This window comes from Triturus cristatus, chromosome 4_1, assembly GCF_964204655.1.
Source record: "Triturus cristatus chromosome 4_1, aTriCri1.1, whole genome shotgun sequence".
Lineage (NCBI taxonomy): Eukaryota > Metazoa > Chordata > Amphibia > Caudata > Salamandridae > Triturus > Triturus cristatus.
Genome location: NC_140585.1, coordinates 565,522,139 through 565,547,982, shown reverse-complemented (window position 1 = coordinate 565,547,982; position 25,844 = coordinate 565,522,139). Strand labels below are relative to the sequence as shown.

The 25,844-nt window shown below is 42.9% G+C and overlaps 1 protein-coding gene across 4 annotated transcripts in view; it reads left to right on the top strand.

The window, feature by feature from the left end:
* HGF (hepatocyte growth factor) overlaps positions 1-25,844 on the top strand; it is a 475,310-nt gene that overhangs the window by 188,192 nt on the left and 261,274 nt on the right. For all 4 annotated transcript variants that reach the window (XM_085652885.1, XM_085652884.1, XM_085652887.1 and 1 more), the window contains 2 exons: positions 1,598-1,710; positions 3,547-3,661. In XM_085652885.1, coding sequence (XP_085509011.1) covers positions 1,598-1,710; positions 3,547-3,661 — 228 coding nt within the window. The remainder of the gene's footprint in view (positions 1-1,597; positions 1,711-3,546; positions 3,662-25,844) is intronic.

The window sequence follows — 25,844 nt, the reverse complement described above, 5'->3', positions numbered from 1 at the left end:
AAAAACTGCAAGAGAATAAGCAAGAACGAGTCACAGAGAGGAGTAGAAACATTTACCTGCAGGCACAGATGGAGTGATAGAAAGAAATAGGCAGGTTCAGTGAAAAGAAAGAAAAGAGCAAGTCAGAGAGTCTGTGGGAGAGCGAGCGACAAGGAAAACCCCAAAAATGTGTGAGGATGTATAGTTCAAGGCTATTTTCCGTTAAAGAAGTTTTTTTTTTTTCCTAAATGTATTCTGTTAGTACATTCTGTACTTGTAAATATGCATGTAGTCGTGACTGTGGGGAGACAGTTTGAAACCCCTCCATATTCGGAGTCCGGGTGCAAGGCTTTTTCCCACAGAAAAGGAAGTATTGGGGGTGAACACAGCACTGGGAACGTGTGAGAGGGCCATGTTCCTCCCAGTCTCTTAGTAATGATCACTGTGGGGAGTAGTCTATTCTGACAGTGATCTCCCTCTTGAAAACCCTGGAGCTGACCCTGCCAGGCGGGGTAGCGTGGAGCTTTAGACAGTAGACAACGGAGCCCTGCTGGAGCCACTGTGTCAGTAGGACAAAGATGTGGAACGTGAACCTGTCCCGTACACGAATGGCTTGTGCAAAACTCACATTTGTACCCAGAGTCAATATAATCACAATGTTCACATTTATCTTAATAATTCTATTTTTAGTTCGCATGAATGTCTTTTAATCTCAAATGTTTGTTTGTTGGGGTCTACTGTGGGGTTGCTTTGTTGGTTGGATAGGCATTGTGGATGTTGGGTTTCCATCTGCCTGCTGTTGCGGTAGAAAGAGATTATTATTTCCTATGATAAAGCCTTGCTCACAAAATATTGTGCTTCACTATGTGGGTGTTTAAAATTTCAATGTAAAGAATTAAAACAAATCTCAAATTATCCTACTCAGAATCAATCACCTCTACTCTTTTCATTCAATGTCACATAGAGCAGGGGTGAAGGGGAAGTTTGCATGACTCAACATTCTGCAAGTAGTCTTATTCACTCCAGAGAAAACTGTGTCTTCCTATTACACAGATTATGAGTTTGAATAATCTTTTATTTTTCAGTCTCATAGTTTCATTAATCTGATAAACTGTTTATTCTTCTGTATTATACATGGGCTTTGGTTGGGTAAAAAGCCAGTGGTATCAGAGCGAAGGTGTATTTTTACACTTCAAACACCATGGGAAATCAGCTGTTGCTTGCAGTAGTGACGTTGATTCAGGGGAGAAAGGTACTTAGGAGTCACTGTTAAACTTCTGTGAAATTGTAGATAAAATATATATGCATTTCAGAAACGTTTAGGCATTTTTGTTCATTTGGATGTTATGTTAAGTTATGTTTGTTGTGGGCATTTATGAAACCTCCGATGGTGTCACAGATTAAGTTAAGTAGCAGCTAAGTATTACAACAAAAGGGTGCTAATTTCTTCTCCCCCTTGGAACTTGATTCAATAAATGATGAACCTATCCTAGTTCTGTAATTCATTTGTAGTTATATTCTGCCTACAAATGGTATCATTCCTCATCGCCTCATGACCTGCTTCTCTGTATAATTCCCAGATGTATGACTTGTTGAAAGATGTGTTTCTCTTTTACAGAGCTTTTGCTTTTGATAAAAGCACAAACCGGTGCCACTGGCTTTCCTTTAACAGCATGTCTCCTGGAGTAAGAATCAAACATGACTATGCCTTTGATCTCTACGAAAAGAAAGGTAAACACATATTTCAGTTACAGAGAGGGTAAGCAGAAAGAATGGCCATTATAGTTAGCAAACACATGCTGATTGCAGTGAGTGTCCTAAAAGGGCACGTCAATGGCACAGGTGCATTTCCCATTCAAGTAATTGTATCTACTGTGTTTACAAAATACATCGGGTTTGAACATTCTTGGTTAACTCTTTAAGGGTATCTCATGTACGGCATATTGCCTGATATTACTTCACAAAAAAGTAGTAAATTCAGCATTTCTCTTGGCTTAACTATGCAACGTGAAGGTTTAAATGCAAACTCAAAACGAATGTCAGAATCATAGGATAATCGCCAAATTTAGTGCATAGAGTTTTTTGTCCAGGATTTTCTCCTCCATAAACATGAACATGTCATAGACATATCAATCATCAGTATATCAATCAGTTCCTTTTTCAGTGTAAATAGCTTGAAATACAAGACAACATTGACTGAATCAAATCATCATCTGAAAAAGGCTGAAGAGGCTGTGCAGTATGTGGCTTCCATTCACTGCACATGCCCACTTATTCAGCTACACAGATCGCTGCACAGACAGATGTTTTAACAAGCACTGTCAAAGCCATTAGGTTTCAGCGTTTAAATGCCAAGCTATTGGCTTTAACAATTCTTTTTTGCAATTGTATGCATGCACACGTGTGAAGATGCACACATGCAATGGCATTTTTAGAATGGGTATTCTCATAAAGAAAGCCCAGTCCAAGATTACCACCGGTATCACAACATGTGATTCATGACTCTTGCAGACATTTTTAATTACCAATATAACATGTTGGACCCTTATGTTACATCAGTAAATTAAAATGTTTCAAAAAAAGATGTAACAGCGCAAACAATATCATGGGAGGGGGATTGAACGCAAGCATAAATGGAAATGAGTGCATTGTAATAACAAAAATGAGCTGTTGAGGAGGGGTGAGGATAGCAACATGGAGATCGAGGGAGATGGTGAAAAGTGGAAAGGGAGATAGAGCAAGAGAATAGATTCACTCCCAAGGAGTGTTTACAGAGCAAGATAAAAGTGGTTCACTGAATGGATGCAAGGTCAGCAGTGAAAAGATGTAAGTTAACCAATCAGTACATTGTGAGACAGAAATCCTCCTCGGCAGACATACACATTGATAGGAGGCAAGCCAAACAGATAGACAATAAAGTTCTCCAATCATGAGCCAAGGCTACTCTCTGTATGTACTTGAAACAATACATCTGGCCAACAGAGAGCTAAACTTGTCTGTAGCTCGGGAGTGGCCCGTGCAGTTAAGAGTGGTGGGCTGTGTGGGGGGGGGGGGATTCGATAGATGACCACAAGGGAAAACTAAATAAATAACTATTGTTCCCTTGTCGTAGTCTTCCGAAATCCAACCCCCACACCCTTCCCACCACCCCACGCTCTTGCCTGCATGGGCCACTGCTGCTTTAGCTGACAGCTAAAAACAGTGCATGACTACACCACACTTGTGAATTATTCTGAGGATACACAACTTTCTGTTATACATTTACAAAACAAAAACTGCTTAGTTTAATGTACTTCCTTATTTAAATGAACCCACTTTGCTCCCCGTGATGATCACATTTGGAACCGATACTTGCAGAGAAATATATAGTAAACGAATTCAACAAATCAAGCTGTAGGTGGGCAAGAGGTCTCAGTTAGGACACATTTATCATGGTGGAGATTGTGCTGAATTCACACACTGTGATAAAATGGGCTAATCCTCCACACTTGTTCTCTATCTTTTGTGATATTGTTTCAGATTTTTCATGGTACTAAAATAGTTTTTTTCTTTTATTTCGACCAACAGACTACATCCGAAACTGCATTCACAATAAAGGAACAAGTTATAAGGGAACTAAAAATGTTACAAAGACCGGACTTCCATGTCAGTCATGGAATTCCATGATTCCACATGAACATAGGTAAGCATAAAACAAAAGGGACGTGATTGTTCACATATTTTTGAAGCAGCCATAAAAAAATCTTGTGCGTTTGTTGTTCTAAAAGGAAGTGCGCTCTCTTGGTTTGGAGTGTTTGGGATGCCTCGTATAAAGTTAGATTATGTATGTGTAACAACTCACATGTCAAATTCTTCATTCAATTGCTGAAGTTTGTCCCTATTTTTATTAACTTAATACTAAGATGGTTAGACCCATCAATCCTTACAAACAAGGAAACACAAGTGATACGACTGAAAATCAATGGGGTTAAGTGAAGTTTCAGTGATCTCATATGAAAAAAACAGTTTTACTACTGTTTGGATTTGAGGAAGCACTTATTTTGAAGCAATCATAATCTTTATGGTCTTTGTTGCAGCTAATTACACTGTGAAGCTAACATAGAGAGTAATTATAAGAAAGACATTACTCTGTTTTGTTCCTATTCAATTGCAGCTACTTCAGCCAACTACGGGCCAATGGCCAAGAGGCTCTACAGAAATGAATGAATGCTAACAACAAGATCATTTGATACGTTAGTGGAGGGTGTTGGTGTCACTATCATACATAGAGGCTTGAACCTAGTATGCAAGAGTGGGAGGTTGTAAAATAAATTTAAAAAGGGTGGGATCCTGTGGCAGTCCTTACATTTCTTTAGTGATGAAGATGTGGGCATTGCTACTTCTTCTGTTCCCTGAAATATGAAATGATGGATCCAATTTAATGCAGAGTCCCTGAAACCCACCTGATATAGCTGTCTATACAACATTTGCTAGTTAATGGTGTAAAGCCATGGATAAGTCCAAATAGACTTATACACTGACAGCAATTAGAGAAAAGTCTTAAGGGCTGCCATTTACTTCAGATTTACTTCATATCCTTGGAGACTGCATGTAAGTAAAGTAAACAGTAACATTTTTCCTAATTTCTTGGAGGCAAACAGTTATAAATGTTCAAGATTGTGGACAGAGAAAATTCAAATATCAGAAATAGCTATTTGGTGTTTAATTTCCAAAGAAAGTTTATATTAAAAGCAATAACAAGAGCTTTTTTTCCTATGCTCAGCAGACATATGTGTAATTGTGAAGTGTGATTGATCTGAGACAACTAATGGAATGATTAATTCACTTTCACAGTACACATGCTAAGAGTAGTATCAGATGGATATTAGCTTATAATGTCCTCTGTAGCGGTATGGAGATTAGGTGAGGAACACAGAGTTAGAATGAAAAATGGAGTGTAATAAAGGCGACACTTGGTTTTAGCTTGTTTAGTGCAGCATGGCAATTAAACATGTACTCGGCGGGCATCTATTTTAGCTTGAAAAAAGTTATAATTTAAAATACTTCCTTCTTTACACTATTGGCCAAGATCATGATCATAGCTGTATTTAGAATTATTTTGTTTTTATTCATTATGGACCTTCATTTTTCAACTATGTTAAGCTAAAGGTCATTGATCTTTTGACAGTGCACCTTATATCTCAAGGCAAATTATGGTTTATTGTTTTTTCTAATGCACACCATGTATTGAACTTTTTTTGTTGGAATTGTCATATTTTGCTGGTGGACCTTCGTTTAATGAGCATGCAAATCATCCAATATCATCCAATATCCATGTCATTGTTAGTATGAGAGATGGTAATACTAGAGTAAGGAATTCAGGCATGAATTAACTCCAGTTTGAACTTCAATAGTGCTGACCTCTGCCTTAATAGTTTAACTGAAACCAGCAGTTTGAAGACAATAGAAGCTGGTGTAGTGCTGATAAAACTTCAGAAGTTTGAGGTGACAAGGGTTAATTTAAAATATTCAAATGAGAGGTTAAGATCACTCATTAGCATAAAGTAGGTAATATCTAAAAAGTTACAAGAGACAGTTAAATGCAGAAATAGTTGCAGGTGAGGAGTTACATGGCTGGTTGACTAACAGTTGCGTAAATGATGGGCTTGAAAATGTAAAGCATTTTGCCTTCAGAAAACCAATACAATAAGAATGTTGCTGATAGAAATGTAATACCAGTCAATAAAAGAATTTCTAAAATTCTGAACTTACAATTTGTTCATAAATAGGAGTAACATTCTCTCCTTTCTGATGAGGTCTGCTCAGTGGATGTATTTAATTAATCTCTAGGACAAAATCTATTGCCACTGGGTCAAATTATTTAGCAGAAGCAGGCCAATATATGTAGGAAAACCGGATAAAAGCAGAGCAAGAATTTAGATTTTCCATTCTGTAACAGAGAGGGCATCATTGTCAACCCTATTCTGAGCTAAAACTATACAATCTGTACTAAAGTAAAACAAATCATCTCTTGATGGTCAATACCACCAATATAGAGTTATTTTCATTGGGTGCAATATCAACTTATTATATTGTGGTGAATCATAATTCTGTATATATCCAAAGATGATATTGCATTTTAGGACAAAATCCATGCATCTATGCAAACATATATGTAGAGAGTTATTTTTTCTCAAGGCACACAATAGATTGAGAAAAGTTTTGTAATATTGGTGTTAGCCTACCCTTCATCCACATCAATGAACGATTTAAATCATCAGGTGAGAAACCTACATCAAACTCTTTTTGCAGACGAACAGCTGTTGTATCTTCATTGTCTGCTAAATACTACACATATTTCAAATATGGCACGGATACAGATTTTCTGTTCACTCAACAACTGTAATGTGCTGCAAAATTTAAAATGTTCTGCCTTTTCCCAAAAATACCATGTACCCTCATTCGCAAAATAGGGTCCCAGTTAATGGACATCATTTTTTTGCAATTTGGACAGAATTCAAATATCTTATAAAATATATGGTTGATTTTACCTATTACAATTACCTAAAAACTTTCATCATGATATTTAAGAATCTGATCAACGTATCCCACTATAAATGACAAAATTCCTTCATAACATTAAAGTTGCTACATTAAAATTATCTGATGGTCCCAAACATAATCAGATATTTATTCCAGACTTGTGGCTTAAAAGATTTAAAAGACAGAATGTGAACAGGCTGCCACTCAGAAGCTGACTATCTGACGCTGCCCAGTAAAATAATGTCAGTTGTAGATCATCCCATCTTCCAGAGATTAATACTAATGTAAAAAAGCCACAATATCTATAAGGGTCCATGAAAAGAGAGGCCTAACTAGCTGTGGGTAGAAACAGATGAGCAGGAATGGAATAGGTAGTAACTCTAACTAGATGTCATATGTCAATCAACGAAAATGTGAGACTATCCCAGACCACCCTGAGCTAAATACAAAGTTTATGAATACTTCATACTTAGAAGGTCCAATGAATTATATTAGTCCTCATAGGAAATAGAAAACTATAAAACCCGTTCTTTTTTTAAAATAAACTAATACCTTCCTAGTCCAGATCTCTAACAAGTAATATCAGGATGTACTCTGTGTTTACCTAAAACATAGCAATATCAATATCATTTGCCGAAAGTGTCATATTCAAATGTTTGCTAATATGGCAGTATTAGTGGTGAAATACCAAAAAAGCACCTAATAGTGCTTATATTTTTACAACCTTGACCAGATGTGGCTAAATGTACACTGCAACAGTTGAGGAAAAGAGCAGGCTCCCTTGTTTGGACTCAGTATCATTAAAGGAGATATTTGCAGGAGAATTATAGAATTCATAGATACACTTAATACACTATAAAGCAAGATGGATTATCCACCCTGCAGAGTGTGTCCCATAATTATGGTTAAACTACCCAATAAAATGTGTTGTTATTATTGAGAAGGATCGTAGCTAAAGTAACTTCTACCCCATCAGTCACTATTGGCATGAGAGTTATTGTCTATCCCTATATATAGGAAAGTTTTCAGGTGGAACAAATAAAGGAGAACTATTTTTAGAGGCAGTTGACAGATAGGTTTAAAAAGATTACTATGTCATGAGAAAGAGGTGAAAACGGGAGGTAAAAACCAGTCATTGATATTCTTCTTGGTTAAATCAAAATATTGGCATCTTGCCAAGACATTGAAGGGGTGTCTATATTAATTTTACTAAACAATTTCAATTATATTAGCCAAAGTAACTATTAGAAAAAACCGTAAAAATAGTTTCCAGCAATATCACCACCAGCAGCATTGTAATTAAGTAATACTTGTATAGTTGTGAGTACCCCTTTCAGCATCAAAAGGCCCACAAGTATTCTTGTGTGTGCATCGGAAATCTGGCTCAACCTGCCATAATCAAGATATAGGTTTGTAATTCTATGCAATGCATTGATATCTAAAGTAACTAGATTTCAATAGAATGCACTAAATACCTGAAGTATCTTCACAGATATTTTGAATAAGGCACCCTTATCATTATCAAATGTAACTGACCATATTTTGGACATTCGTTTTCAATTTTAATATCAACATAGCTGCTCCTAAAAGATTATTAGCCTTGGATAGGCTGGTACATTTCAAGAAAACTGTGATTGCTTATTCTGCACATGACAGTTCTTGAAACTGGTGGTTTGATCTCCAAAGGCCAAATGCATTCGGTGTGGGTTGGTCATCTTCCTCATGTAGCTCATGTGATTCATTTCCAGATCTCTTAAAGGCACTACTTACCTTGGATCCTGCTACATTTGTCTATTATTCCATTGATTGTCATAGTTAACACCTTTTACTGAGTTGAACACAATGGATGTCTGTAGTTTCCAGATTTTGTGCAAGATGTTTATCCCCTTAAGCATAAAGCAAAAAAGTATTCCATATTCAACCATAGGGCTTCATCTCGAATGGCGATGTCTTGACCCATTGGCCAGAGCTCATTTTTAGGTCTCGCCTAGGCGTCGCTTGTGCTGTCTCTTTGAGAAATGCTGTATTCAGGATAGGGGCATTAACCTGCACCCACTTTCCAGCCATCTTTTTAATTGGGCCCTGCTACTGTCCTTTGTAAATGGTAGCTTTTCATTGGTCAATAGGCTTAGTAGTCCCTCCTTAGAACCGCCATTTCTCTTGTTGTAACATCCCATGAGCACTACCCATGTTACATGTATTGTTACTCTGGATGTTTTAATTACAGCCCGGAGCACTATTTATCAAATCATTTTCTCCTGTCTGCTGTTGCAGTCAGGACACACTCTCCCCAATGCTTTTTTTTCAACCAGCGCGCCACGCCTCAGTTGCAATAACCACGGCTGCAACTTTCTTTTGTTATTTGCTTGCCTTTTTTTCTATTTTTTACTTTGGCTACAATTGAGGCACCCATGCTTTAGCTTTAAACCTTTTAAGCTAAAGCACAGATGCTGTGATTGCTTCAAAAGTGAAGAAATATAAAAAAAACATCCCCATGCCTTTTTTTCTATTGCTTTACTTTTTAAGCAATCACAGCACCCACGCTTCAATTTAAGATGTTTAATGCTTGTTCATACTTCCAGCTAAAGCAGTGTGTATTTAGAAACCAGCAAAGGGTAGATCGTTAATTTAAAATTACGAACAAATGTAGCACTAACCAACACTTGGAGGATTTACAATGGTGAAGAGTAGTATGACAACCCAGTGCCTTCCCACACAAAAACCTCCTCTAAGCAACGAATTACTATATGTCCATAATAGAACCCTCACGGCTGATTAGACATGCTTTATAAGTTCTGAATCAATCAATCAATCAATCAATCAATCAATCAATCAATCAATCAGGGTTTGTAAAGTACACTACTCACCTGTTAGGGTCTCAAGGCGCTGGGGGTCGGGGGGTGTATGCAGCTCCATTAGGGTCATTTGAAGAGCCAGGTCCTGAGATCTTTCCTGAATCGGTGCAGTGTTGGGCTTCGCAGGAGGTAAAGTGTGGGGGAGGTTCTTCCAGGTCTTAGCTAAGAGGTAGGAGAAGGACCTTCCACCTGCCCTGTTCCTGTAGAAGCATGGGACAGTGACTACGGCTGAGCGGAGGTTCCTCTTGGGGGTATGGAAGGAAAGGCAGTTGTTGAGGTATTGTGGTCTGATTTTGTGGAGGGCCTTGAAGGCGTGTGTGAGTAGCTTGAAAGTTATTCTTCTTTCAACGGGGAGCCAGTGGAGTTCACGGAGGCATTGGGTGATATGGTTGCATTGTGGGATATCGAGGATTAGTCTGGCCACAATATTCTGGACTGTCTGGAGTTTGCAGAGGAGTTTTTTGTCGATTCCTCCATAGAGGGTGTTGCCATAGTCGAGTGAGCTAGTAATGAGGGCATGAGTGACCATTTTCCTGGAGTCAGGGGGGTATCCATTTGAATGTTTTGCGTAGTATGCTGAGGGTGTTGAAGCATGCAGAGGAGACAGAGTTGATCTGGCGATTCATAGTGAGCAATGAGTCCAGTATGATACAGAGGTTACATGCATGGTCTGTTGGGGTGGGTGGGTTTCTGAGGGTGGGGGCCACCAGTTTTCCCATGCTGAGGGGTGGAGCCAAGGTTGAGGACCTCTGTTTTCTCTGAGTTGAGTTTCAGGCAGCTGTTCTTTATCCAGGTTGTGACGGCTGTCATCCCTTCTTTGAAGTTGTGCCTGGGGATGTCGGGTTCCTTGTTGAGGGAGAGGATGAGTTGGATGTCATCGGCTTAGGAGACGATGTTGAGCCTGTGGTATCTGATGATGGCTGTTATGGGAGCCATGTAGACATTGAAGAGGGTGGGGCTGATGGATGGTCCTTGGGAACTCAGCATCTGGTCTCTGTCGGTTCTGAGATGAATGGCAGGAGTCTTATTCTCTGTGCTCTGCCCATGAGGAATGAGCGTATCCAGTCTAGGGCTTTTTCTTGGATGCCGGCATCGTGGAGTCTGGTGGCTAGTGTGCAGTGGGAGACAGTGTCAAAGGCTGCTGATAGGTCCAGGAGGAGAGGGCTGCTCTTTGGCCTTGATCGAGGAGGGCGCGGATGTCATCTGTGCTGGAGAGGAGGGCAGTCTGGGCGCTGTGGTTGCTGTAGAATCCAGCTTGGGAGTTGTCTAGTGTGTTGTTGGCATTGATGAAGTATGCTAGCTAGATGTTGAAGGCCTTTTCGATGACCTTAGCTGTGAAAGGAAGCAGCGAGATGGGCCTGAAGTTCTTAAGGTATATCGGATCTGAGGAGGGTTTCTTCAGGGGGGGGGTGACTTTGGCGTGCTTCCAGTCATCAGGGAATGCGGCGGTCTCAAGGGAGCAGTTGATGGTTTGATGGCTGTGGCATGCCCTGTGGAAGATGTGTGGCAGGCAGGGATCTGAAGTTGCTGTGGAGTGAATGCTCTTCGTGGTCTTTAGGGTGTCTTCTGTCATGAGTGGGGTCCAAGTGAGTAGGGTCTATTGGGTGGTGTCGCTGGAGTTGGGGTTGAGGCGGTGCAGAGGTCATGGTCGTCGAAGTTATCGTAGAGTGTCATGATCTTGAGGTGGAAGAAGGAGCTGAGTCTGTCGCAGAGGTCTTGGGAGGTGGGGCGTCTGTTGTCTTGCTGTTGGGTTTGGCAAATTCATGTATGATGGAGAAGAGCTTCTTGGAGTTGTGGGCATTGGAGAGGATTCAGTCGTGGAGGAAATTCTTCTTTGTGGATTTGATGAGTCGGTGGAGAGCCGTGGTGGCTGTTTTGGAGGTGGTGCGTGTTTGCAGAGTTTTGCTGTTTCACCACATCTTTTCCAGTCATCGGCAGGAGTGCTTGGATTCCACGAGTGCTGTGGTGAACCAATATTCTTTCTTATTGTGTTGTCCTGTAGTTTTCTGGAGGGGGTTGAGTGTGTTGGCACAGTTAGCGATCCTTTGGTGAGGGTTGCTTGTCGCAGTGTTGGCGTCTGTCATAGCTGGGGGGGAGTGCAGGTGAGGGCAGGGATGAGGTGTTCTTCAAAGACTTTGTTCAAGTTTCTGCATGGAAGTGGTGTGTGTGCTTGTGTGCGGTGGGTTTTCTGAAGAAGATGTGGATGCACTGATGGTCAGTGCAGAGGAGTTCTGTGGTGTGGCTGAAAAAGATGCTGTTTCCTCCATCAAGGACAGGGTCGCGTGTGTGTCCTGCGTGTGAGTGGGGGTGGATACAGGTTTCTTATGTCCTATGTTGTTGAGGTTTTCAAGGAGGGTGGTGGTGTTGGGGTCGTCATGGTTGTCCAGGAGGAAGTATAGATCTCTGAGTAGTATGTAGTCTGCGGAGACGCGGGCGTGGGGTGCGATGAGGTTGGTGATGATGTTGATGAACAGAGCATGGGGGCCAGGCGGTCGGTAGACGAGGGTTCCACAGAGCATCGTTCTGGGGTTGGTCTGGATCTGGAAGTAGATGTGTCCCACGGGGGATGACCTGTTGTCCAAGTTGGTGGTTGTCATGTGAAGGGAGCTTTTGTGGATGATGGCGAGGCCCCTCCTGGGTGAGTGGGGCGGTCTTTCCTCCGGATCTTATATCCGTCAGGATGGTGGTTGTTGGGTGCAGTGCTGGCATTGGTCCAGGTCTCTGTGAGGAAAGCGACACCGGGCATGTGAGTGTTGAGGAGGTCCCAGATTTCTATGGTGTGTCTGTGCAGGGAGCATATGGTGAGGTGGATGCAGTTCAGTGGTTTGTGTGTGCTGGTGTCCAGTGGGCTAGGGGTTGCTGCAGGGGTCTGGAGGTGGGTTGAAGGTGCGGCAGCAGTGTCAGCAGGAGATTGGGCCTTGGGTGTTGCTTGGCGTAGAGAGCTAGCAGTTGTTGTTGCATCCGGAGTTGAGAACATGGAGGGTGCTGGGGTCGGAGGACTAGGGTCCCTGGCACTGGACGCGGTCAGGTTGTGGACAGGTGCACATGGGCTTGCCTTTAAGCACCGCCATTAAGTAGGAGTCGGGGGGAGGGCGATCAGCTGGAAGGCGGGATCTGGAATGAAAAGCTTGGGGGAGCAGGACCCAGAGGGCAGCAGCGGCGGGGAGCATGTGAAGAGGGAGCAAAACGAGGGAAAAGTCACGAGAGAAAAGAAAAAAGTGGCAAAAGAGTAAGTGACAAAGTGGCAAAAGAGGCAAACGAGAATGAGAGAAAGAGTGGGAAAAAAGGTTAGAGAGAAAGTGGCAAAGTGGCAAAAGAGGCAATGGAGAACGTGGGAAAGAGTGGCAGAGGTGAAAGAGAAAAAGAGTGAAAGTGGCAAAGTGGAAAAAGTCAAAAGAGGAAGAGAGGCAGAAGAGCAAAAAGGCAAAATAGAAGACAGAGGGTACAGAACAGAGCAGTATAGCAGAAGAGAAGGTGCTCTTCCACTAGACCACCAGGGATGAGTTGCAGGCTGGAGCCTGCGGGTTGAGGAGTGCCTCGAACACCTACCTGCCGAGGAGCTCAGGATCCTGGGCTCAAGGGCAGACCCTTACTGGTGGAGCTGCATGGGGAGAGGAGTGACACTGACCAGGAAGGTCAGAGGTCTTGCTCTTCTTGCCGCGCAGAAGTCACCATTAAGTAGGGGTCGGGGGAGGGCAATCAGCTGGGAGGCGGAGGGAATGACAAGCTGAGGGAGGGGCCACAAGGGCAGCAGTGGCAGGTAGTGCAGACAGAGGGAGCGAAATGAGGGAAAAGAGGCGAGAGAGAAAAAGAGAAAAAAGTGGCAAAGTGGCAGAAGTGTCAAAAGAGGCAAAAGAGAGTAAGTGGCAAAGTGGCAAAAGAGACAAAGGAGAACAAGAGAAAGAGTGGCAAAGAGGTGAAAGAGAAACAGAGAGAAAGCGGCAATGGGGCAAATGAGGCAAAAGATAAAGAGAGTCAGAAGAACAAAGAGGCAAAAGAGAAGACTAAGGGCACATAACAGAGCGGAATAGCCAAAGAGCAGGGTGCTCTTCCACTAGACCATCAGGGATGAGGCACAGGCACGAGCCTGCAGGTGGAGGAGGGCCTCAAACACCTTCCTAGTGAGGAGCTTGGGTTCTAGGGCAGACCCTTACAGGTGGAGCTGCACGGGAAGAGCACTGACTCTGACCAGGAAGGTCAGAGGCCTTGCTCTTCTTGCCGCGAAGTGACCGCCATTAACTAGGGGTTGGGGAGGGTGATCAGCTAGGAGGTGAAAGCGACACGCTGTGGGGGAGGAGCCATGGGGGCAGCAGGGAGCATGGGAAGAGGAAGCGAAACAATGGCAAAGAGGCAAAAGAGATAAAGAGAAAAAAGTGGCAAACTGGCAAAAGAGAGTAAGAGGCAAAAGAAAATAAGAGAAAGAGTGGCAAACAGGTGAAAGAGAAAAAGAGAGAAAGTAACAAAGTGGCAAAAGAGGCAAAGGAGAACAAGAGAAAGACTGGCAAAGAGGTAAAAGAGATAAAGAGAGAAAGTGGCAAAAGAGACAAAGGAGAACGAGAGAAAGAGTGGCAAAGAGGTGACAGGTAAAAAGAGAGAATGTGGCAAGTGGCAAAAAAGGCAAAAGAGAATGAGAGGCAGAAGAGAAAAAAGGCAAAAGAGAAGACAGAGGACACAGAACAGAGCGGAATAGCAGAAGAGAAGGGTGCTCTTCCTTTAGACCACCAGGGATGAGGCGCAGGCAGGAGCCTGTGGGTTGAGGAGTGCCTCGAACATCTACCTGGCAAGGAGCTCGGGCTCAAAGGCAGACCCTTACCGGAGGAGCTGCGCAAGGGGAGAGTAGTGACACTGACCAGAAATGTCAGAGGTTTTGCTCTTCTTGCCACGCATCGGCCGCCATTAAGTTGGGGTCGGGTGGAGGGCGATTAGCTGGAAGGCTGGGGCTGCGGGTGCGGCTGCAGGTGCGGCAGTGGCATGAGCATGGGAAGAGGGAGTGAAACAAGGGAAAAGAGGCAAGAGAGAAAAGAGAAAAAAGTGGCAAAATGACAAAAGAGAGTAAGTGGCAAAGTGGCAAAAGAGGCAAAATAGAACGAGAGAAAGAGTGGCAAAGAGGTAAAAGAGAGAAAGTGGCAAAAGAGGCAAAAGAGAACGAGAGAAAGAGTGGCAAAGAGGTGAAAGAGAAAACCAGAGACAGTGGCAAAGTGACAAAAGAGGCAAAAGAGCAAAAAGGCAAAAGAGAAGACAGAGGACACAGAATAGAGCAGAAGAGCAGGGTGCTCTTCCACTAGACCACCAGGGATGAGGCGCAGACAGGAGCCTGCGGGTGGACGAGGGCCTCGAACACCTACCTGGTAAGGAGCTCGGGCTCAAGAGAACACCCTTACTGGTTTTAACTGCGAAGGGGAGAGCAGTGACACTGACCAGGAAGATAAGTAATTGATTAATAATGATTTATGATGATGTAATTGGGCCATCTGTCGATGCTTATTTAGTGCTAATGCTTGAGTTCTAGAGAAGAGAACATCAAGAACTAATAAAAGCCAAGCAATCCATCTAATTTGAAAATTCCCTAAACAAAGTAGGGCAAATTATATTACACTCCGGGACAGAGGAGAGTGTCAAAATCGATATCTGTTGCATGGGCAGCAGCTAATAACTCAGGACAATTGATGTGTTCATCCATATTTTGGAGATAAACCCTCCATCTTCAGATGACAAGTGTGCCTCCCCCATGCAAACTATATGAGCTTTATTTTCTTAATTCAATTATCTGCACTACAGCCTCTAGGTGACGAAATGTATCAAATTATGAGATACTGGATGAACAAACAATCCTTGATGGCTCCTGGTTTTCAGATTCCCACTACCCCATACCTGATCCTCTATTTTCCCTCCCTCGTGCCCCTCCTTCCCTCCCGAGGAACCAACCTCAGCTGTTAATTACTCTGTCATAGATAGAATATCCGACTAACTTTAAAAATGTAAATCTATGATATTCAAAGGATTTATTTTTGCATCAGACCTATTGTTCATAAAGAACACTTTGATATAACGTCACATAAATGAATTTTACTTACTTTTACATTACATGTAAGAAGAACATCTTTTTGAAATGTCTGCGAAATTCACAGCAATGTGCTTAAAACATGTATGTATTGAATCTGAGCTATAACACCAAATTATAATTTAAACCCAATGAACCGAGTTAATTTCTGCCATGACATTTATAATGTGACGTGCTAAGAGAAACTTGCACATCATGCTAATTATTGAGACTTTCACCTTTCTAAGGGGCAGAAAGCTGGTTCTGTTCGTGTAACTATTGCTTTTCGCCGGAGGCAAATGCCACATTAGTAAAGTTCATTTAATACATAGAGAAGCTGCGCATGATTTCCTTCCTTTACCACTGAGAAGGTGATGACATCATCACCCGAGGCTTGGGCAAGACTTCAGTAGATGCTGGAGAGAATCCTGCAGCCGAACATTCGTGGTTCATTAGCGTGGGATGGAATCATAAGGTCACTGTCGTCAGACTGAGCATCTGTTTTCCAGAACATGGCATTTTGAAATGTTGTAAATTGTGTTGTTTCAGTTCTTTCTTTAGCAGTAAAGCACTTCAATCAGAGCGTCGCTTGGCCTCCTCCTGGCGCGCATCGTTCTGCAGCATGCACCTCACTGGAGTTCGGTACCATGTTTATTTCCACTTGATTAACACATTTAAATATAGACTTTGAATTCATGACACAAGAAAATCATACGGCCTAAAGAAGGTAAAGAAAGGCTAGCCTTTGTGTATGATGTTGAGGGGCTCATCCTAGGGAAGCATATAACAGTGATAAAAACTTGTTGAGGTTAGACTAACAGAGGTACTGCTGACAAACACAGTTGACATAGACTAATTGAGCAATCATTTCACACGTTTTTCCCAATTTGAATGTTGTACATTAAAATAAATCGTATACAAATTCACAGATTTCAATTGTTTTGTACCATCCCAGATGTAAAACAAGCATTGGAAAAGCCAATAGGTCTCGGCTTTGGGATTTACTGTCTTTGTCAGTAGTTTTTACAGTTGATGTACTGCACCCCCGGTGCTGTGTAATATGGCTTAAGAGGACATTTTAAGAAAAAACGTATTACGTGTTCTAAGCCCACTGTAAGGAGACAATACTTTTTTTGCAAACCAGGGAACTTGCGATGTCTGCTAGGTGAGACATGAAAAGACCAGGAATAGGAGAACAGAAAAAAACAGGAAAGAATTATGTGGGCTGCTGAGTCTGGTCCTCCAACCCCTCTGCCCCTAGCACCTGTTCACAGACACACACAACCTGGACAAAAAAAACATTAAGCCCTGTCCATGATGCTATGAATTTCCAGCTGGGGGGCTCCAGGGGGACAAGAGAGCATCCCATACACCTGCAAAGTTCTTGCACCACACAGGAAGCATTTTCTGGATGTAGTTAGGTGTCCCTGCATGTGTCCGAATGTTGCCATTCAGCTCCAGGGCACAACCAGTGACGGGGGCAACTAAACAAATATACACTCAGCATTTATGTATTACATAATTATGGAAGGCATTGGTTTTTGGCACTCAATAATAATGGTTTATTACTGCACAATAGAATTACTTTCATCAACCTTAGAATAATGACAGTCTGAATTAAAACCTGTGTGGACTGTAACTTTCTTTGCAGTTTTATATAGTGCGACCTCGACCCAAAGGTTTTGGAGTGCTTTACTTGAGCACCAGTTACATTACACATATTTTATTTGTAGGCATGGGGAGATCAAGTGATTTGCCCAGAATCACATGATGTTGAGCTGACACATAGACTTGAACCTGGTTCCCCAGCTCCAAATTCAGCAGCTCTGGAAGTTACTCCACATCCTCTCACCACTTGTGCTTTCTAGGTTAGAAGCAGCTGTTTGCAGATGGAGCAAAACCCACTGAGACACTTTACAAAGATTGTGACCTGCATGTTACACAATTATTTCTTCTAGAAACGCAGTAGGTTATGGGATTAGTGAATCAGCTGTTCTAGCTCGAGCCTTAAATTGCGACTAAACAGATTGCGTGCATACGCTCTGGAAAGATGTGTGAATGTTATTTCTCATGTTGTGTTTCACAGACAGAGACAAAGTGCTATCATATAAACATGCACGCATTTTCCATCAAAGGCTTTCTTCTTTGACAAAACATGAAAAGTATACGCATAGTAGAGAAACATGACCCCTCTTTCTTTTAAACTGTTTGACAAATATATTTATTTTGGTCAAGCACCAGAATTCAGCTTTTTAAAGTGGACAAAAAGCAGAATTCGGGTGATAGTATAAAATAAATGTTCATATTTTGATGATGAAAGCCTTTGGGTGATAAAATGTGTGCACGTTTATATGACCAAACTTTGGGCCATATTATCAAGAAACAGCGATAACATTATCGCCGCTCTAGCGGCAGAAAACTGCTGCTAAAGCGCCGATAATGGGCTTAATAATATGCCCTTGTGAATTCCCATACAAGCCCAGGTTCACACCAGAAACATAATGTTTTCGCCGTTCCTTGATAATATGGCCCGATGTCTCTGTCCCTGAAACACAACATGAGAAATAACGTTCGCACATAACGACAAAGGGCACACATCTAGTCTGTTTGGTCATGGGTTTATGGGATGAGATAAAACAGCTAAGGTGATTCCTTTGTACAGCACATGACTAATCCCGTAACCTAGAGAGTGAAATAGGGGCACTGATGGGGTCATTAAGTCTGTAGGGGGTCAAGATTTATAAAACATGCCGATTGAAAAGAAAAGTAAAATGCAGACACATGCCGATCGTAAACAAAACACAAAATGGCAATTACCCAAAATAAAATCTTAAAGAAACATGATGGAGAAAATAAAAATGCTCCCATAAGCACAGCACATACCAATCATAAACAAAATGAAACAATGCGGAAACAAATACACATGCCGATCAAAAAAAACACTACATGGAGAGAGAAATGGCGAATGCAGACACGAGACAAATAACGTTGCAGAAACAAAAAAAGTTGTCGTAAGCAAAGCGTATGCTGATCGTAAACAAAATAAAAACAATGCTGAAAAGACAACACGAAGGAGCAGCATGGGAGAAAAAGAAATTGGACCTCAATGAAAGAGAGAGCAGGGGTTGGACACTAGTCCACAGGAACAATCTGTAATTCTTCCATGCGCCAGATTTGAAAGTGTAAGTGACGCATGGATTGGGCTGGTCAATCAGGAGGCACTAAAGAAAAGCAACAATGGAGCCAACAAGCGGGAAGCAAAGGTGGACTCCAAGCCCTTTACTGTAAACAATACAGCGCGTGTGCTGTGTAGGCGAGACCTAAAAAGGAAATGGACACTCCTCCTAGACTTGTTGTGGGTCTTTGGTGGGTCTCTTAATTTATTGACTCTTCTATTTTATCCATAAAATGCACTGTATTCAGAAAACATTTTAAGTTATAGAAATTAGTACCATATAAAGGTGTTCACATAAATTAAGCATAACAATTAGCTTATTTATTACACAGAGTACCGAGTACACCATGCAGCAGGAAGATCATTAAGAGTGCAGATAAAAATGGAATTATTCAAGTCTTGTGTTTCCCATACCTTTTTTGAATATTTGTGTCTTGAGAAAAAATGGAATTGTCCCTAAATCACAATTACTGAGTACTGTGTACCAGACAAACTGAACCTGAAGAAAAGGATAACAAAGGTTAGTTTTGACGCGGATATTAAGTATTGCTCCAGGTTAGTATCCTATAATATACTGATTGATAGCACAAACGTTGAAAACCCAATGTCAGAAATTGGTGGTTGGTTAAGTCGGATGTGAGACCTGGACAAGCAGCAACTGAAATCCTCGCACAAACAAACCCTAAGTTAACCTGTGGTCAACCCTCTGTTAACTTGGCACAGAGCAGTCAGGCTTACCTTAGAGGCAACGTGTAATGTATTTGTGCTACCAGGTTCCAGGACTTGTGTGGCACCACTTGGCAGGGTAGACTCACAGATGGCAGTGTCAAGGTGCAGGTGCGCGGTTGTTGGAAGTTTGTTGTGACCCTAAATCATCAGATTAAGAGTCCAGCCAACTATCCCTTGGAGTATCTGGGGTTTCTGGGATCAAGAGATGCAGGTACAGTCCATCTTATCTAGGCAAGAGGGCTGCAGGTCAGCACAGCAGGGCAACAGTCCTTTAGAGCAGCAGTCCAGTAGAGTGGCAGTCCTTTCAGAAGCACAGCAGTACCTTATCCTGGCAGAGTTTCCACAGTTCCAGAAGGCTACTGAAGAGTATTTACACCAGTTGTGCCTTTGAAATGAGTAGGAACGTCTAGAGGCATGCTTTGAGGTGCACAGGTGTGCTGTTTTCCTGGCCCTGGCTCCAGACTAATTGCAGTGTGTGGAGGCAGGACAGCCTATTCAAGTGTGAGTGGGGGTGGATTTAGCTCCTCCCTCCCACCTTGCTAGTGATAGCCTTTACAGACACACCTAAGCACCTAAGTTTCCATTGTGTGTGGCTTTCTAGGACGAATAAACAAAACATAACTGTCAACTACAACCAATTATATGACCCAGAGACTGACTGCAGGTACCAAATGGCTAAGGCAGGAAAATACCAACTTTCTTAAAGCGGCATCTTCAAAATTGTTATTCAAAATTCGACTTCAACATAAGTTAGAATTTTTCTTTACAATTCCAAAGACACCAAGCATGATCTGATTATCTGCTCCTATTTGGAAATTACACTTAAAAAATGTAATACTTTACCTCCAATGTTATCCTTTAAGAGAGGTAGACCTTGCAGTAGCGAAAAATGACTTTAGGAGTTTTTCACTATCCGGACATGTAAAACTTAAATGTACATGTCTAACGCTTTTGTCAAAACTGTCTTTCTTATTTTCCAAGCAGTCATACAGTACAATAATACCCATAATACATTTCCTTCACAGAACCAGAGGGCCATTTAGGTATGCAGCTTTTACACTGAGTGTAATTGATTAGTTTCCAGCATCATGCTAATCGCCCGCACTGTAAGCAAACAGGTTTAACAACCCATTTAACCCATATATCCTTCCTCTTCCCCCAAATCATAACCCATTAACTAACTAACGGTACATGGGGACATCTTTGATAATACAGGAAGGCTCTTTGCCTGCCCCAAATGGAAAATACAAGGAGGACAAGGACAGCGAGGCCTGGAACCTCATCCCTCCAAAGGCGATAAGGGACATGACCTGGTTAAAACTGAAAGAGATGCAGCGCACTTGTTTGGGTAGGACAGGCACACAGTGGTAGGACCTAGGAGAGACAGTTCACCAAGGGACTCCAGACATTTTTTAAATCTTCATAGGTTTTGGATAAAATGCCCGCCATGCACTCCATCGTGACTGCCTGCCATTGAGTCAGTGAGGGTGTCTTGAGGGCAGACGTGTGAGGGAATTTTGTTGGGATAAAGGTACTAATTGAAAAGTAGATTGTAGTGGGCCTCCCTCATACCCATGGAGTGGTTGAACCGGGTAGTATCCCTTCATAGTTTACATCAGCTTGCCTCTAGGATGGGGTTACCTAGGATCCATTCATATGTCCATATGATGTGGCCAGGGGGTGAGCATAGTGCCAAATAGGAGTGCACAGAGAAAGGAGATACACCCCTTAGGGCTGCATCCCAGTCCGCACAAATTGCTCAATAGGGGTGAGATCTCCAGTGGCAACCTCCTACACCTCTGGTTAAAGCACCCATTGATTTAATTGATTATAATGAAAGTGTTTTGTGGGTGTGAGATGGAAATCCTGTTGGCAATGCTCAAAGATCAGAATATCCCAGTTATGGAATAAGTGGGATATAGTTAGACAGGCTCCCATCCTCCAAGCCTTAAAGGGGCTTGGTTGTAATACTGGGGTGAATGCCAAATTGTAATGAATCGGAGTGAAGGGTGTAGAGAAGGCAGTCCATGCAGCTGACCTATTCACTTCATCCCACATTTTAAGAGTGACCCATGTGAGTGTGCTCAGGTAGACAATAGGGGGCGAGCACTTTAGGCTTCCTCAACAAGTCCCATGTATACCTCACCGCCATTTGGAGCCAGTGTTTCTCTGACTCCCGTGCAGACCATTCAGAGATCACCCTCAATTGGGCCACCTTGTGATAAAGATTAAAGTCTGGCAGGCCAGACCACCTGAAGATTTAAGTATGCATAACAATTTGTATGGAATATGGGCCCTGTGATTTTGCCAAATAAAGCGTATCATAAAGGATTGCAAGGCAGGGAGGAACCCGTGATACAATTCGATAGTGAGCTCCTAAAATAGACATAGCGACTTGGATAAGACCATCATTTTAATGGTCTGGATTCTCCAGAGCCAAGAGAGATACATGGTGCCCACCTTTGGAAATCAGTTTTCAATTGTTGCAATAAGGATGGATAGTTGACACGAAAGAGATCTGAAAGATTGGGGGTTATCCTAATACCCAAGTATGTAATATCTTTCCTAGCCCATTGGAAAGGTGTGGCTGTCTCGATGTGGGCAAGGTTAGGTTGAGTACAAAGGATTTAGATAAGTTGGTATGGAATCCCACCACCCGTTCAAATCGATTCACTTCCACTGGAAGAGCCTCCAGGGAGGTTCGAGGAGAGGTCAGAGACAATTGTACCTCATTAGCAAATAATGAGATTTTGTGCTCTGTAGCACCAAAATTAATGCACCGAAAGTGAGGAGCCGAGTGTATCTTGGCTGCCAGTGGTTCAATGCTTAAAGTAAATATCAAGAGTGACAGGGGGCACCTTTGTCTCTTCCCTCTCCGTAATTGAAAGGGCTCGGAGGTCACCCCATTCACCAATACCCTGGCTCTGGACATCGCATAATTGGCTGCAATAATGGTAATAAACTGATCTCAAAAGCCGAATTCCAGCAGGGTTTGGAATTAAAATGGACCAGTCCACACGGTCAAAAGCCTTTTCAAAGTCCAGTGCCAAGAAAACCGCCGGTATCGTCTGTTTAGAAGCTTTCTTAATGAGGTAGACTACTCTCCATATATAATCATGTGTCTGTCTACTCTTGATAAATCCAGATTGGTCCGGATGGATCAAAGATGGAAGTAAATCATCCAATCTGGCAGCCAATATTTTCAAGTATAATTTAGCATCAAGGTTTAAAAGTGCTATGGGGTGAAAAGAGCCACAAGCTTTGAGATCATTGCCCTGTTTTGGTAGGACTGAAATAATTGACCCGCTCATAATGGAGTGACCGCTACTGATTTTGCCATGTAATTGAAAAGGGCCACCAGGTTAGTGATAAGCTCAGAGCTAAATGCCCTTTAACATTGGGCTGTCATCCCATCAGGCCCAGGTGATTTATGTAATTTCAGGCCTGTTGTCACCTTGCAAACCTCCTGCTCTTTAATTGTACTCCCTAGTAATTCGTTTTGTGCTTCTGTCACCCGAGGTAAGTCTACTTTGCCTAAATAGTCCAGTTGTGTCTGCTCGTCCATCCCCTCTGCTGTATATAGATAGGGTCTTATAGAAATGCTCACAAATTTGTGTCTTCTCAGTGTCTGAAGTTGCAACGCCTCCTATTTCTCAATTCATATCCCCTATATATTCCTTCTCCCTCTTAACCCTCAGTTGCCGTGCTAAATGGGGCCCACTTTGTTACCCTATTCATAGGTCATGTGTTGGAGTCACAGGAGAGTGAGTTCTGCCCAATTGGTATAAATAGCATTAAGCTTCCCTCTGACAGTGGTCTCCTGCTTTTGGATGCTCTGTTTCCAGAGTTAATCTCTCCTTGGCCCTTTGTTTATTTAGTGATGAGTTCAGAGAAATGCACTGCCCTGGTGGGTGGTGTCATATGGGCTGTTATGGAAATATCCCTTAATTGTTTCTGTAGATCATCCCACAAGTTCTAACAATGCAATACGGCGGAGAGTGACTGAGCGTAGGTCCTGGGCCAACGCATTACTCACAAACACCAAATCTAGATGGAAATAGCTTCTGTGAGAGTGTGAGAAAAAAGTCTTATCACTTCCCTTCGGGTGTAGAGTACGCTATGCGTCTAGGAGCCCCAACTCCCCAAATGACCACTTCACGGCCTTGGGGAAGTTCCCCATGGTAGACCTATAGGGATGTGTGCTGTCAACTCCTGAGTCCCATGTAAGGTTAATCGCCCATAACAACGATCTCACCCTCCGCGAAGCCTCCCAACAGGGTTAAAAAGCATGTACAAATGGGGTTTGATCGGTGCTGGGGGCATAAAACGATGTGTAGGTACACATGCGGCCCTTCACTATAGCAATGTTCCCCTTTCTGTCAGTTTTGCAGCCCTCAGGCTGAAATTTCAACATTGAGTGAAAGAAGAACACCACTGCATTCTGCTTTAAGGTCAAGGAGGACTTATAAATCACAGGGTAGACCCTATGCCTAGATCTGTGTTCTTCAGAGCACTTAAGATGAGTTTCTTGTAGGACCATCACATCATGTCTTTGGTCTCACATGTACTTCAACATTGTATGCCTTTTAGTGGCGGAGTTAAGGCCCCGCACATTCCAAGTAAGTGTGGTGAGCACCATAATATAGGATAAGACATACTCTTCTTCGATGGCCCCTGACAAACTCCCCCACCACTCCTCCCACCCCTCTATTACCCCTCAGGCTGAGGTTCTGAAGCTGCTCCCCTCTCCCACCAAAGAGCCCCATATACCAGTAAACTAAACATTTCAAACACCCAAACGTGAATATATAAAGTGAAATTTTCCTTCAAATACAGTATTTAGGTCATAACCCGCTATGGCATTCAAAAAGCAGCATATAGTAATCGAAGAACATTGCAATACCAAAAGGTGAGTGAAGTCATTCTATGAGTGAGTACGGTCTCCCCCATACAAACCACAGGCTCTATGCTAAGCAAAACCTCCAGGTAGACAGCAGTCCCAGGAAGCACCACAACATCATTTTCAGTACATCAAGTGTCTGCTGTTCCCCCAAGGAGACCCCAACCCAACTGCATAGCTGGATGTCTAGCGGGTCATGAAATAGATGGACCAGAAAGAGCCCCAGCAGCATTAACGTTTCTTCTGAGTTTTGGGATAAGTTTGGGTCAGATGATCCCCCGGCTTCCCCCACGGTGGTGTGCTCCATGGGGGTCATTAATCTAAAGAGCTGCACCTCCCCCTGGAGCTCTGTAATATGATGCAACTTGTTGTGGAGTTCAAATGCCAGGCCAAAAGGATATGTGCAGTGGTGTTGAATCCAATCCTGCCGGAGCCTGTCAGTCGCTAGGTGGAATTGCAGGTGTTGCGTCAATGTGGCTGGTGCAATATCCTGAAAAATGGAACAGGATGCTCCCTGAAAGATCTCATCAGATTTTCATACTGATTGATGGATTGCATCTTTCGCTTTAAAGGAATGAAGTTTGGCCAACACGTCTCTTTGGCACCTCTTTTTCCCAACATGCAGCAGGCCCACCCTATGTACCATGTCAACCACCACTTTTAGGCGATTATGTCCCAGCAGCTCAGAAAAAAGCCCCGCAACACAAACTTCCAGGTCTGGCCCGTCCGCTCCCTCAGCCAGGTTTTGAATTCTCCCAATGTCCCTGTTGGACCATTTTTCGAGGTCCTTCCTTTTAAGGATGGAGACCTGGAGTTGTGCGTTTCCTGCAGAATCTTTCATCTGGCCAGTGCGGTGTTCCAACTCCTGCACTTTGGATTCTATATCCAGAGTTCTCGTCCCCACCGAGTCAACCTCCTGTTGAAGCCTTCTCAAGTGGCTGTTGGTGTCCAATCTGGGTGTTTCGTGGGAGGAGGTCATATTTGTCTTTTGCTCCTTGCAGAGCTCGCGTTTGAAGTATCTCAAGGAGGCAATAATATCCTCCTTCAGCAGGGCTATAGCGTTGTATCTACGTGGCTTAGAGTGAGTATCATTTGATGCTGCTGAAAAAAAATAGCTGGAAACCGGGTTGTTTTGGACTCTCTTTGGCAGCATAGAGACTTAAGATGCAGGATGAAATATCAGCTGAATTTCGTTAATGTCCACTGTCACCAGGGTGAAGAGGCTCACCACACCGTTCTCCACTCAGAAGCAACTATAATCCTTCACATCGTGGACCACTGGGTCCCTGCTCTGGTGCCATTGCTGGTCTACCGTGGTGACCCTTGAGGGACCCCCGCCATACAGGGTCAAGATAAGGTGTTCTGCATCCTCCTCATTCTGACAGGTGCCAATTGTGCCTCCTCAGTGGTGAACCCCATGGCAGGTCCACCTCATCCCTCCAAACAGCAAGCATACAGTGTGCCATGTTACCGCATGTGGGTCCCAGCGTGACAAAAACTCACTCTGTAGCTTCTCCTGGAGTCAACAAATGTCAGGTACTGTGTGGTCCCCCTGGCTCTGGGGAGTCCCATTTTGGGCCCTTCCACCCCAAGTATCTATTAAGGGTGAGGACACCTGTTTACTCTTTCCCAGGATCAGTCCAA